Source organism: Balearica regulorum, chromosome 8 (assembly GCF_011004875.1).
Source record: "Balearica regulorum gibbericeps isolate bBalReg1 chromosome 8, bBalReg1.pri, whole genome shotgun sequence".
NCBI lineage: Eukaryota > Metazoa > Chordata > Aves > Gruiformes > Gruidae > Balearica > Balearica regulorum.
Genome location: NC_046191.1, coordinates 21,480,068 through 21,494,028, shown reverse-complemented (window position 1 = coordinate 21,494,028; position 13,961 = coordinate 21,480,068). Strand labels below are relative to the sequence as shown.

General features: G+C 37.5%; 1 protein-coding gene across 2 annotated transcripts; it reads left to right on the top strand.

The window, feature by feature from the left end:
• The first annotated feature begins 5 nt into the window (after window positions 1-5).
• SASS6 (SAS-6 centriolar assembly protein) lies at window positions 6-13,784 on the top strand. Of its 2 annotated transcripts, none has more exons than XM_075760025.1 (17): window positions 6-121; window positions 1,366-1,426; window positions 3,215-3,294; window positions 4,417-4,521; window positions 5,468-5,639; window positions 6,577-6,654; window positions 7,631-7,750; window positions 7,855-8,046; window positions 8,255-8,449; window positions 8,796-8,885; window positions 8,981-9,160; window positions 9,767-9,848; window positions 10,291-10,400; window positions 11,139-11,261; window positions 11,590-11,678; window positions 12,158-12,249; window positions 13,640-13,784. In XM_075760025.1, the coding sequence occupies exons 1-17, from the start codon at window positions 54-56 to the stop codon at window positions 13,696-13,698; spliced, it is 1,896 nt and encodes a 631-aa protein (XP_075616140.1). In that variant the 5' UTR covers window positions 6-53; the 3' UTR covers window positions 13,699-13,784. The 2 variants fall into 2 exon arrangements, with proteins under 2 accessions (XP_075616140.1, XP_010302567.1); XM_010304265.2 differs by lacking the exon at window positions 13,640-13,784 and adding an exon at window positions 12,345-13,552.
• Window positions 13,785-13,961: the final 177 nt, after the last annotated feature.

Below are 13,961 nucleotides of genomic sequence, written 5' to 3'. Positions count from 1 at the left end.
CCATCTTGAGGCTCCTCCTCCGCAGGAGCCCGGCGCCAAACTCGAAGCACAAGATGGCGGCGGAGACTATGTTCAACCGGTCGGTGTGTGTGCAAGTGAGGTGCCAGGGTTGCGAGGAGAGGTGAGGGGTTGGCTTGGTTTCCTCACCAGTTTGCGTGGAAGCTTTATTGCATCTTTTGGGAGAAGGTTTGCCGAGCAACAGGCTCTTTCCTTTTCTTTTCTTCCTGCCTTGTGCCCTAATAGCTGCGGATGAGAGGCGAGGCCCTGCGTGTATTGCGGGTGGTGAGCTGAGTAGACTTGGTTTTGCTTTGAGGCTGCTTGTGGGGGGATCCTCTGGGTTAGAGGGAAGGGGAGTTGGTCGCAGCAAGGCTGGAGGGAGTCAGTGAGGACTGGAGTGGCTGCTGTGGGTGCCCTGCCGGGGAGAGAGGGCGGAGGGGGTACTGGTAGTGGAGAAAACACGTAGTGCTTTATAGAAACGCTTTAAGGGTGCGGGGGCAAACGCGTCTCCCCGGCAGGCGACATGAGGGCTGGGATTTCTGCCTCGGCCCTGCACGGGCCCTTGCTGCGCTGCAGGCCTGGCTGGCCGAGCCGGCGTTTGCGCGTCTCCCAGGCTGCAGCCGTTGCTCTGCGGGCAGGCACGCCTCCTCTTCCTCCTGCTCCTCCTCGGAGCCTGAAGCTGGCCTTACCGCGGCCTCTTGCAGCATTTCAGCTCCCTCGTTACCGCCTCTGTGGCGTGGGCGAGCCCACGCGTTCGTCCCGATCGGTTTGTGCCGAGGGGTAAGTCGATTTGGGCGCAGCCGTGTGCGTGTGTGTATGGCTTAGCCCTGGTGTTTGGGAAAACCCAGGAATATTTTATCTAAAATGTCTTTTCAAGATATAGTGGATTTCAGTAATATAGCTCTTATCTGGATTATTCAGTGTGTGCAGGTGTTAGGGCTACTTTCGTTTGCCTGTATTAGATGGCACAGAAAGGCTGATGTCTGTGGATTACTCAACAAGAAGTAAATGAAGACAAGGTAGCACTGTATAAATGATTATCAAAAGTTTCAGCGCTTGCTAATAAGTTTCAGCAGGCTTTTCCAAAGGTTCTAGTATCTGGACAAAGTTCTAAAACTTCTGCCTTGTTATTTGAAGTTTGGTGGATAACAAGCAACAAAAAACCCTGAGCTTACTGAGGAGCTGTAATGATAACTGAAACTATGGGGCTTTCAGATATCTTACTAGTAGTCATCAATAGGAACTTTCTCGATATTTCTGCCTATTTTTTTTCTACATATGATCTGATTCCTGTAATGTGCTTCAAACACCTGTTATTTGGAGAATGTTTTCTTGATTTGTTACTAAGTTTCACCTTTTTGTACACAGGAGATTAAATGTTCGAGTCAATATTGAGCTACTGTCAATTTCTAATCCTGTTCATAAAAAGGTTTGTGGATTAGTTATGTTTGTGTCATTCATTAGATATTATCTGAATTTCATTGTATAAGAGGATAAATAGATAAAGGAAAAGCAAAGTAGGATTTTAGTATGTTTGTCACTTGACCTTATTTTATTTTTTATATAATTTTTTGAGTAAGTTAATTGGTTTGGTATGGTGTGTTTTTCCTAGCCTTTCTAGCGCTCTATTTTAGTTTGGCTGTTCATGGGTCTTGGTGAACATGCAAATTAAAAGTATTTGGAGACCCTCAGAGGAACCTGAGTTAGAGCTTAAGAGCAGTCTCACTTTATATATACTCAATGCTTGTTTAAGAATGTAGAGCAGCAGTTGTCTTTGCAAAGTCCTCATCTTAACCGGCAAAAATGACAACTTGTACGTGGATGTAACATTTCGTTTCTTACTGATAAGTGTGTTAGTCTTTGACCATCTGGAATTCATCCAGTGGGGGTAGGAAGGAAGTAATGTACTAAATTTGCAGTAAGGAAAAATAGCAATGGGACTACTACTGGAGGCTATAAAATCTTTTTTGTTGTATGTCTAATTTGTCACTTAAACTGTACATCCACCTACCGTGATGTTAAGATCAGTCATTAGTTAGTTATAGTGTTATTGAGAAAAGATTTGCTTGTAAAACAATACAGCATTTTTTGGTAAGACTCTGCTGTGACAAGCATGAAGAAGCAGTTCAGTTAAGAACTCTGTACTAAGCTGGAGCCTGGAAATCCAGTTGGGTACATCAGTGAGTGATCAGTCTAAAAAGATAATTTCAAATGCTTGGATCAGATAATGGGACATCAAACCAATCAGGCATTCTTACAGTACTCAGCAACCTGCCCTAGTTGGTTTGGGGTGGCATTAGTTGTAACATAAGCTATCTGCAGGTGTAAGTCCTTAAGTTTGTTTATACATCTCTAGCTCAGAGTTTTGTTAGTGTCACTGGTATTTGAATTACTGAACTTGTTTCAGTTCTTATATGTACATGTGTTGTGGTTCACACTTCAGTTATGTTGGGAGAGCTGTCGCGTTTCTGCTTCCTTTCTTTCCTCTGCTGGGGAATATTATATTCTACACACAGGTTTGAGCCTCGTTATAGGGAACAGGTGCCTGGGCTTAATGCACCAGGTGTTTTGCATAACCCCAGCCTTGCAGCGAAAGACTAAAGAGAAGGCAGTTTTTCCAAAACACTGTGTAGACCTCCAGAGAACAAATGAGTTTATTTTTAAAAGCTAAGCAACATAATGCTGCAATTTTCCTTACGACCTGACTGGACTTCAGCTGTATCCGTTTTATGTTTGCTTTGTGAAGCTCTGTACTCTGTATTAAAATACATAAACTCTTCAGAAGGTGGTTTCTTAAACTCTTAGGTGGAGTATGTTCTGAAAAACTTCCAGTTAAGGGAATGATGTGTTTGCGACCCATTACAGTGGACTGCTAGTGCTACCCTCTATTTCATGATAGAGAGAAATGGCAAATAGTTTTCTTTCTGTAAAATGAAGAAGGCACACTGAATTTTGAAACCTTTGCTGCTCAAAGTTGAAGATTTTTACTTGGTTTATTTTTGTGAGAAATAGTATTCCTGTTTTTCCCACTGTAATATTTAAAGTTGTGTTAAATGTTAATGTTTTCCACCCAAATTGGTTGCCACAATTCTATCTTATTTTTGGTGAAACAGTAAAAGCATTAAATACTCTTTGTAATATTGGTTTACAATGTTTAAACAATCCTACAGGGTGGTTTATAGTATTTTAAATCATATTTAAATATCTATCTCTTCAGGATTTAGCTGTTCGATTGACTGATGATACTGATCCTTTTTTCCTTTATAACCTTGTCATATCTGAGGAAGATTTTCAAAGGTAAGTGAAATTATAATGTCTTCTCTGTGAAACATATCTAAATGGCAAAAAAGAATGAAGGCATTTTCTTAATTTTTTTTTTTAAGCTTAGAATGGTCTATCTTGGAATTTCCGTTTTGGCATTTTTCACCTGTGGAATTTTGTCAGTATTTTGGTAGTATTGTTCTCTCGGACCAGTTGGTGAAACAGGAGAGTTATTGGCTCAAGATTATATAGATGAATGACAGAATCCTGATGTTAAGTTCCCTGCATAGCTGTACACAGTTTATGTGTACAGTTTATATTACTACTTGCATCTTCTGTTTATTGTAACTACTTCTTATAGGCTACTGTAGATGTGTGAACTATTTCAAGAAATAATTGCAAGAGGAAAGTCTGTTTGAATGGACATGGATTCACAGACCTGAGCCTTTGTCTTCTGGGTTTCTTGCATACTGATTGTACTGTTGGGTCTCACTTTACTTGCTCAGAATTTGATCATCCAATTTGGGCACGAGGCATGAACAATTGAGTTTTCTGCTTTGTTTGGGATTTTTTTTCTTGTTTTTTGTTGGTGGCTTGTCATTTTGGTTTTTAAAGAGATGTGATCAGTGTGTGGATCAAAAGGCAAAAGTGAAATAGTATTTGTAAAACAGATGTGCAGAAGTGTTTTGTTATACAGGTATGGCTTTGTGTATACAGTGTTGAATATCTGTTTCTGAGTTTACTATGTCTATGGTGAAGGTGTGCAATTTAAATAAACAAGTAGGCAGATAAAGCCTTGGTAATGGTTGAGTCTCCCCTCATTGTCCTTTGCTTCTTCCATGTGCCCCTATCCAATAACCTTGCTGTGCTGTAAGGAAGAAATCTATGCAAAGCAGCATGTTTGTTCTGCCACAATAACTTCTGGTTTTTTTAGTGCAGCCTATTTGCAAGAACTCTTGAAAGAAAATATTCTCTGGTAATTATTGTTCAAGACGTGATCACATTTCTACTGTGTTCAGGATTGAAAATAATGTGCTAGCAAACTTCAATGATATGATCAGAATTAGTTCTTTCTATTAGTGTAAATGAAATATTTTGTAGGAAATAAATTACACTTCTATATATTGTTAATATTTCTTTTCCAATCTATTTATATAGTTTAAAATCGCAGCAAGGTCTCTTGGTAGACTTCTCTGCTTTCCCACAAAAATTTATAGATCTGCTCCAGCAATGCATTCAGGAACAGAACAAAGATATCCCAAGGTAGGTAATAAGTGAGTGCCATGCTAGTGAGAGTGTGTGTGTGCGCGCGTTTGTTGAGGTCTTAAAATACTTGTCAGCTGCTCCAACTGAGAAGAGTCAGTAGAACAAGAATAATTTAACCTTCTCCTGGATGCATCAGAGTATCGGTCACTGAATGTTGCTGACAAAACATAAGTCTCAGGAGGATAGAGCGGTGGAATTGATGTCTAGTAACAGTCTCCCCATCTGATTTGAAGCTGGCAAGCTTCACAAACCAGCAGAAGTGGAAGGATGCAGCACTGGTGCACTAATCCTTTTTAATTATTTTTTTTTCCTTTTTTAACAGTTCAATGGTAGAGAGTTAATGTGAATTTGATGGAACAAGGTGTAAATCATTCTGTTTCACAAGAGAAGACAAAGTTATAAGGCACTATGACAAGATTTATTTTTTTTTCCCTTTCACTTCAGATATTAATACGTAGAGGGGGGAGACCTGAGAGCCACCCTTCCCTGTAGTGGCCTTTTCATAGCTCATTTTTGTTTGTGCGGGTACTGAGGAAAGCCCCATCCAGAGTACCTAGCTCCACTCCAGTAGCGAGGCTGTTTCTTGATGTACTGTGGCTATGAATTTTACTAGGTTATAGGATACCTAAAAGTCAGGAGTCTGAACTTGGTTACAAAGGCCTTACTTGGTTTTGGACTCCTAAGTCTTAGATGGGCTTCTGAAATTTTTACAAGTAAACCAACTGATTAGTTTTGTACACTTCTTATAAGGTGGAAGGATTTTAGTTGATATTTGTAGTATTAACTACAACATAGGGATTGAATTTCATAGTTCTCTCAAAAACTGGGTAGCCTTTTATTGCACATACAAAAATGTATTTTATTTGAAAATAGCTTGTAAGATCTACAGGTCATTTTGGGAAAAGAAATATGCTAAACATTTGGTTATTTTTGTTTTCCTTAGGTTTTTGCTGCAATTAGTTTCATCAGCATCTGTTCTAGATCACACACCTGTCTCTTTAAATGTAGTGGAGACCAATCCTTTTAAACATCTTACCCATCTCTCTCTAAAATTCCTACCAGGAAATGACGCAGAAATAAAGAAGTTTTTAGCCAGCTGTTTGAAATGCCTTAAGGTAAAATGAAGGCTTGTCATACCTGCAACTAAGCCTTGATGCTGTGTGTACTTAAGCGTTTTTTCAGTCTTAATACTTCAAAAGTATGTACCAAACTGTATGCTCTGGTTTATTTTTGTTCATGTATTTCATTGCGTGCAGTTATTTGGGTGCATGTTATAAAACTAAATTGTTACCATCATTGTAGCAATGAAAGCATTACGTGTATATTCAACGAAGCGCTATAATTTGAACTGGCAGAAAATCAGGTATTTTACACATGCAGTGCATGTAGTGTGCAGCTGTTGAATGCTTCTGAATGCTTCAGTGTCTTGTGCTGATTGCCAGATCAACTGCAAAAGTAAAGTGATGTAAACTTTTAGTCTTTGTTCTGCAGTTGGGTTTGGGAAAGCACATGTGTGTATATAATTCTAAGGCTTTATGGACTTCAAAGGGCTAGTAGTTACAAACAGCAAATTAAAATTGTAATGTTTGTGCAGTTGGTAGCATGCTAGGTTTTATTTAATGACAAATTAACAGTCTCATAGTTGGACTGTTGTCTGTTTGAGTTTCATAGCCTGGGATTGGTGTCTCTCCTACTGTTGTGTTATGTTTACAGCCACCTAATAAGCCATTTTAATACTATCAAGTTACAGTATTTCAGTTGATGTGTTGTTCATGCAAGTCCTTTGTAAACAAGTCTTTATGATGAGGTACTATTTCCTTAGAGAAACTTGTTAAGAATTTAATTCAGGGTTTTTACCATGGGAGCTAAGGCCTTTTGTTTTAAATTTATTAATTATGTCTTACTCAGTATGAAATTTATTTAATAAGATGATTTTTCCACAAATATAATGGGGGTGTGGCTGCTTAGGCAGGGTATGCTGATAAAATGGAAGCTAAATACTACTTGTATTTTGGGAGCTAAGGATTTGACTTCTTGTCAATTTGTCCATAGGAAGACAAAATGGTGTTGGAAGAAAAGCTTAGAAAAACTGAAGAGGATCTTACTAGGCAACTGAGCTACACTCAACAGGTAATGCAAATTTTTACCTTTCCTGGCATAAGTTGCACTTTTTTTAATCTGTGGGAAATGTACCTTCTTGTGGGCTGGTTGGTTAGCCACTGCCTAGCCAAGATAATTGACCTGGGAGTGAGTGAAAAGAAGAAAAGAGGTCTATGTAGCTTTTCTTAGGAATGAGTAAAGCATGCAGCTAAGGAATAAAATTCAGTTCTTACAGTACTAACCCAGAATTTCACTTTATTTTGTATGGAGTTATGTCTGTATACACACACGCACAAATTATATACTAAATATATGGTAGTGTGAAGATAAATATACTCTACATATTCTGTAAATAGATGGAAATCCTTATGTTTGGAAAAATTGTGAAACTGTGATAAATACATCTGAAGTCTTGGACTTCATGTTATTCTACTACTTTTTGATTTTTGCGGCCAGCTCAGTAATGACTTCCCATTTGTGTTTCAAGAGGATGATTTGGGTCAAATTCTGGAATTATCAAGGTGACTTTTTTGACTATTGTGAAACAGAAACATTCCATTAAAACTGATTATGGAGCTTTTTTGGAATGGAATACTTGTTTACCTTATCTTTGCAGTTTCAGTTGGAGTTACTGGAATGTGTTTGCTGAATTGGAATGCAGAATTACAAATAAAAAAGAGGAAAAGACGCTGCTGAAAAACTTCCCTCCCTACTAGAGCACTTAATGTTACAGGGGTAGGGAATGTCAGCAGACTGTTTTTTCACTCTTAGATAGTGGTTGGAAGAAAATACAATTGGAAATTAAGATTATTTTATCCACAGTGTCAGAAAGGTGCTCTTTAGTTTCTTGGTGCCTTACAGAATGAACAGGTATTTGGGCATCTGGTGCTGAAATTTAGACTTTTCTTAGTAATTCCATGTCCTTTTTAAGAAGTAACAGTAAAGAATCATTCAGTATTGACTGAAGTGCTTAAATTTTTAAAGCTCTACATGCTTTATCAAACAGAGCTTGTCAGACAGGAGCCGAGAACTAGACAAACTGAAAAACGAATGGACATCATACACTACAGCTCTAACAAACAAACACACACAGGAGCTGACAAGTGAAAAGGAAAGAGCGCTTCAGGTATGACAACAGAAAAGAATTAGCAATATTCTTATATATGTATAGTTTCTTGGCTTAATTTTCAGATTTGTTGAATAACTACTTAGTTTCTTTGCTTCTCATAGGCACAAGCTCAGTACCAACAACAGCAGGAACAACAGAAAAAGGAATTAGAAAATTTGCATCAGAAAAGTATTCAACAGTTGCAGAACAGACTCTCAGAACTCGAGGTCATCAATAAAGATCTAACAGAAAGGAGATACAAAGGAGACTCCACAGTCAGAGAACTGAAAGCAAAGCTTTCTGGAATAGAAGATGTATGGGTTATTAATTTCTGTAACCAAACTTACTATTTTAGAGCATTAACCCTGCCTGCCTATGCATGTAATAGAAAATATAGCATATTAACTTTGTTCAGCTCCTCTTTGTTCCACATTATGCTTGCTGTTTAGAAATATCTGTTTAAATTGCTATTACAGGTTTTCTTAAAAAGAATTAAAATGAAATTCTTTCCCAACATTCTAGGAATGTCAAAGAGCAAAGCAGGAGGTGCTGTCACTGCGTCGGGAGAACACGACTCTGGATGCTGAATGTCATGAAAAAGAGAAACTCATTAATCAGCTGCAGACACGGGTTGCTGTTCTGGAACAAGAGATCAAAGATAAAGATCAGCTAGTTGTTAGAACAAAAGAAGTATTAGATGCAACACAAGAACAAAAGGTTCCTTCAAAAATAATTTTCTCTAAAGCTTTGTAGAACCTTCTTAATTGTAGTCTCTACTACCATTTTTTATGAATACAGCAAGTAAGCTTTTGAATGTAGCTAAAGATTCTAAATTATAGCATCAAAAGTATACTGGATTCAGTTTTACAAAGGTCACCACTGTTTTAATATTGTGGTACTTTTTATAAATGAAAAAATGGATGAATTGATGCTATGTGATTTGAAAAGCAAGGACTGAAGTTTTGGTCAGGATTAGTTCTCAAAGAATTATTGAGGTGGTTCTTGAAATCATACGCCATGTCTATCACATATCTTTTATAATATTTTTAATATTCTTTTAAAGGTGATACTGGAGGAGAGTACAGAGAAAAAACAAAGTCATATTGAAAAACTAGAGACAACAATTAAGTCGCTGTCAGCTGAACTTCTTAAGGTTTGTTTAAATGTGTCATTATTCTTATGAAATGTCTTCCTTGCTTTTAGGTGTGTCTTTATTTTGAGACTATCTCATTTTTTTTTTTTTAATAGGCTAATGAAATTATCAAGAAGTTACAGGGAGATTTGAAAACTCTAATGAGTAAATTAAAATTGAAAAATACAGTAACAATTCAACAAGAAAAACTATTGGCAGAAAAAGAAGAGAGACTTCAAAAAGAGCAGAGAGAATTGCAGGAGACAGGACAATCTCTTCGAATGAAAGAGCAGGAGGTATTGTAATAGGATCACCCTCTGTCCTGTAAATGCTCTTGTATGTAGTGTGCTGGGTTTTGTGGGATTTAACTTAGTTATTCACAGCAGTAAGGTTTTAAATCTTTCTGTGGAATAGAATATACTATTTTATTAGTTAGCATGTTTATTTAAATGTGTAATCAGCTTTTAATTTTCTTTTCATATTAAACTGATTTGCTGTCCATCCATATGGAAGAAGACTAAAATTGTGTTATTTGAGTACAAAGTAATATGATTGATGAATAGACATGCTTCAGAGGATATATTCATGTGAAAGTTGGTGAAAGAGGCAAGAGCAGGAAGAGAGTGAACTTTTTTCCATTAAGTATATTCCCCTGCTTGGAGTACTTGCATTATTTAATCATAGAAAAAGTTAAGGTCAGAAAGGTTTCTGACTTACCTTGTCGAAACCCTAGCTAAGAGTAGAGGCCTTATTTTAAAAGAATTATCATACTGCTTTTGTAAAAAAAATTGAACTACTCTAATTTTAGAACGACTTCATAGAGCCTTTTTATTTATTTATATTACATTTTTTTCCTCCAGTTTGTAGTAGCTCCTGATGGTATTATTATGGGAATATTGCAGGTTTGCAAGCTGCAGGAACAGCTGGAAACTACAATACAAAAACTAGAAGAAAGCAAGCAGTTACTGAAAACCAATGAAAATGGTAGGTTTATACAATTTCATTTCTCACCCTGTAAAAACAAGGGAGTGATCTAGCTGCTCCTGAAAATGAATGGAAGCAACTGTTTGCTTTACCTGTGTTCTTTTTTGCGAAGAGCTGTGATTATTGTTTATGGACAATCAGCTTCTGTCTGTAGTGGGTATGCAACAACCTAAAGCTGCAAGTAGAGATGACTTTCTCAGCTTGTGGTCGCTGGGGTGGTGTGCATGTGGGGGCTAACTCTAGAGGAAGGAACAGAATGGCATGTTGGGGTGGAGGAAGCGTGAACAAAAAGGCTTTTTGTGAGACTAGGGCTTCTAGGGATGCTTAAGGAGGGGAAATAGCCCACCAAGCTGTCACTTTTTTTTTGAGGAAGGGTTACTTGCTTTTTTAAACAGCTTGCAAGAGGCAGGAAGTGAGCTTGACCTTTTTCTTCTCTCTTCAGTAATCACATGGTTAAACAAACAGCTGAATGAAATTCAGATGGCAAAGAAGCTAGAGACTTCTGCCAGTACACATGGTGGTGTTAGGGCTGCTGTTTCACCTCATGGCATGGTAAGATACAACTATAAATAATGTGGTTATGATGTAGTCGTCATTTCCTTAATTTAGTGGGTTTTTTTAAGTCACATAATACCCTGTTAGGTGCTACTTGACACCCTGGCCTGCTGAGAATTTTCAAAGAATTTTCAAAATACACAAACCAATGCAAAATTAGCTTAGAAAAGATAAAATGCAGAGTGAAGGAAAAAAGCATTTTTGTGTTAATTAGTATCTAAGTTATCTTTGTATAGGTTGAAAATGTACTATTTGAATGTTATTAGTGATATTTAGAAACATGAAAATAGGGGGTAAGAAACATTACGTATTATCTCTGTTAAATACCAGAGCTTATTGGTTCTTATCCTTTGGTGTACCTGTGTGTACAGATATCTATTGTCACCTAGCAATTGATGAGCTGCTTATTTAGTAGTGAAAGGGCATAATCATGCAAAGAGGTCTCTGATTTATAGCTAGATACATTTAATATATTAATCAGTTACAGTGTGTAGCTTATTATTATGTATTCTTATTAGCTAAGACTGCTTAACTCATCTTTTTAAAAGTTACAAGTTTTCCTTAAGGATGTGAATCTTGGAAAAGGGATGTTTTATTCCCATCAGGAAGACACAGATGAGCATTAGCTTTGTAATTGTGTTTGGTTGTTAATTCTGCAATTTTGAATCTCTGCAAACAAAATCTTACTTCAGGAATTGTTTTTCTCCTTTCTGATGTACTCTATTTCTCTTGCAGCCTGACCGCCCATCCTTCCCCAGCTCAGGAATCAGCCATCCCCTTTCTCCTCTGTATGCCTTTCAGAACTTTCTGGAACCAATGCACAACAAAAACATCAATTCACAGTGTCTAGTACCAAAGGCAGGCACTCTGACTTGTCTGTTTGGCTAAGAATGTGATAGCATAAAATAATCAAAGCTTAATATTTTGAATAGTTCTGAAATATGCGTAAATATTGACTGTATATCCTAGTACTCTTAAACTGCCTGTCTTGAACATTACCTATTAGTGACTAATAGCGGTAATGCTTGGGTTTCAGTTGTTTGTTCTTGCATGCTTTGCTGCACAGAAGTGCTATGCAAGGTATAGAAACATTAATCCCCCAAAAGTTCACTCTCTGAATACACTTACTGGTGCACCATCATACCTGGAGTAGCTCTTTAACCTGCAACTCTTGTGTTTTCTGCAGATTCAGTTCAACAGCCAGCTTTCTAAAGTGAATCGATGTTTAGATGTTCAGACAGTGGCTGCAACTGGTCATCCAGCAAATAAGGAGAAGTCAGTATCATCTATTGTAGTGGTTTGGGTCTTTATTATTATTTTTATAAAGCCATTTGTCTTCTATGTGTGTCTGGAACTGAGCAAAACATTTCCAGTACCAAGCTAGTTTTGTGATCTGCCTTTCTCCATCAACATGTTCATGAGTTTGCCACACCTTAAAACTTACTGGGTCACTAAGCATGGTTTGTAGATAACAAAGGAAGAGCCCTGCTTTCAGCAGTGGGGCCCAAGGAACAAAAGCTCATTGTCCCTCCTGGTGACAGAGCTAAGGCTATCAGGTGAGGAGGGCAGACAAAGAATTAGTTCCAGACTGTTCTTAACCTACTTATTGATGGTTTAACTTTAAATAATACAGTTCACAGGAAGGCAGCAGTTCCAGTTAAGACTCTTCTGGATGAGTCTGTATTCACACTTGCTGTTAATGTACTGCTAACTAAACTTACATCTGGTTTAATAATTAATCTCTTTCTTTCTAGTGGTGATAATTTGGGGCTGGAATCAAAGTATTTCAAGAAAAAAGATGACAGCATTCCTTTACAAGGGCTTAGTCAAAATGCACTCAACTCAGGTATGTCTGGAAATAGTAAAACAAGACCTTATTTTAAAGGGTTATATTAATAGTTACTGTTCATAGAACCGTATCTCGTTTCTGCTGTTCTACAGAGTATCTGAAACCGTACTTATCTACAAAAGCCCAACCATCACCAAAAGCTGCAGTAACGCCAACCTCAGCTTATTTTCCTGGATCGTAGACAGGATTCTTAAAGCAAGAGTCCTCAGCTGGAGGATTTCTGGGTGTCCTGTAAAAATGTAAAGTCTCAATGTGAACTAAAGTAACTTTGTAATTTTTAATCTATTTTCTTTTGAGAATGGTTTCTTGACTGACTTAAATGACTTTCAGGATACTTGAGCCTAACAAAAAGACAAAGCTTTAGGCAGCCTCAGCCTTAGTGGGAACACGGCTGTAGTTAAGTCACTGGGGCTGTGTGGAATTGTACTCTGTAGTCTTCCTAAAAACCTGCTGCAATGCACGGACTTCTTTGTTGCAGGAACTGCTGATGAGTGTGGCTCTCTAACAGATGAAACATACTCTCTAGCATTCCCAGAAAGAGAATGTTTCTTTGCAAATACTCTTCTTGACTCCTTTCAGAGAAAGGATGATGGAAGTAGAAAGTGCTGGAGAACAGGGTGATGCTGTCAATTTTAGTAACAGTCAAACTCATAAATTAGCATGACTGCCTCACTAGTCCTCCCTTACAGTTTTAATTTTAAAAACTTGCTTAATTTTGGAACTAGCTTATTTGGATTGCATTTAGACTTAATGTTGCTAAATTATTTCACTGAAGGTATAAAATTATATTTTAAAATTCTCACTCTTGGTTACCCTGACTTTTCTGTTAATCTGACAGTATTATATTCTACAGCCCACCACGCATAAAACATTACAAGGTGAAGTAGCTGAACATTTAACTATTGAAAGTATCACAACATCTAAAAGCTACTTTATTTTTACTAATTATACTTCACAACTGTAAGACTGTACAGAAACTTAAGATACTCATAACACTCAAGCTTGAATGCTGGAATCATGTAACAACTTCATTCTGTGCCATTGCAATAAAGAACTGGCACACGAGTATTTGTAACCTACAAAATAGACTTTTTAATTACTTTGGTTGTTAAAAGATATTTCATACCTTTTACCGTAGTTATGTAAGTGCAGCCAGAAGATTGTATATTTATTTAAGTGGTTGGTTTTGCAGTGCAAAATGTGTATATTTGTTTCTAAATCAGCACCATGTTAATCTATATTCACTTATTTTGTCATGTGTAAGTTTCAATGGAAATATTAAATGGATTTTATCAAAAAACTCTGAGTAATGCTTTAAGGGTACTAAACAACCATCCAAGCCTAAGGGCCGGAACAGTCCTGTGTTATTCACCTTACCTTTTTCTAGAGGTTTCTTCCTCGCTGCCTGTCCCCAGGCCAGGCAGTGCTACTGGACCAGCACCATGATGCACCTGCAGTCCCCAGCTGAGAGCCACCCCCTTTAAGGTCTGTGCTTATGCTGCTATTTCTAATTAAGTTTTAATAGGTGTAAATGAATGTGAATTTGGTCTATTTTTCTTGAAGTGTATATATAGAAGCTGCTATCAAAAAGGAAGCTGGTAAGTATAACATGGTGGTTTTCCAGATCGCCCAGTCCTATTCAAATCTAAACCAAAGCAAAATTGCAGCGGCCCTGGTAAGACTAACAGCATCGCAACACAGGGGAGGCA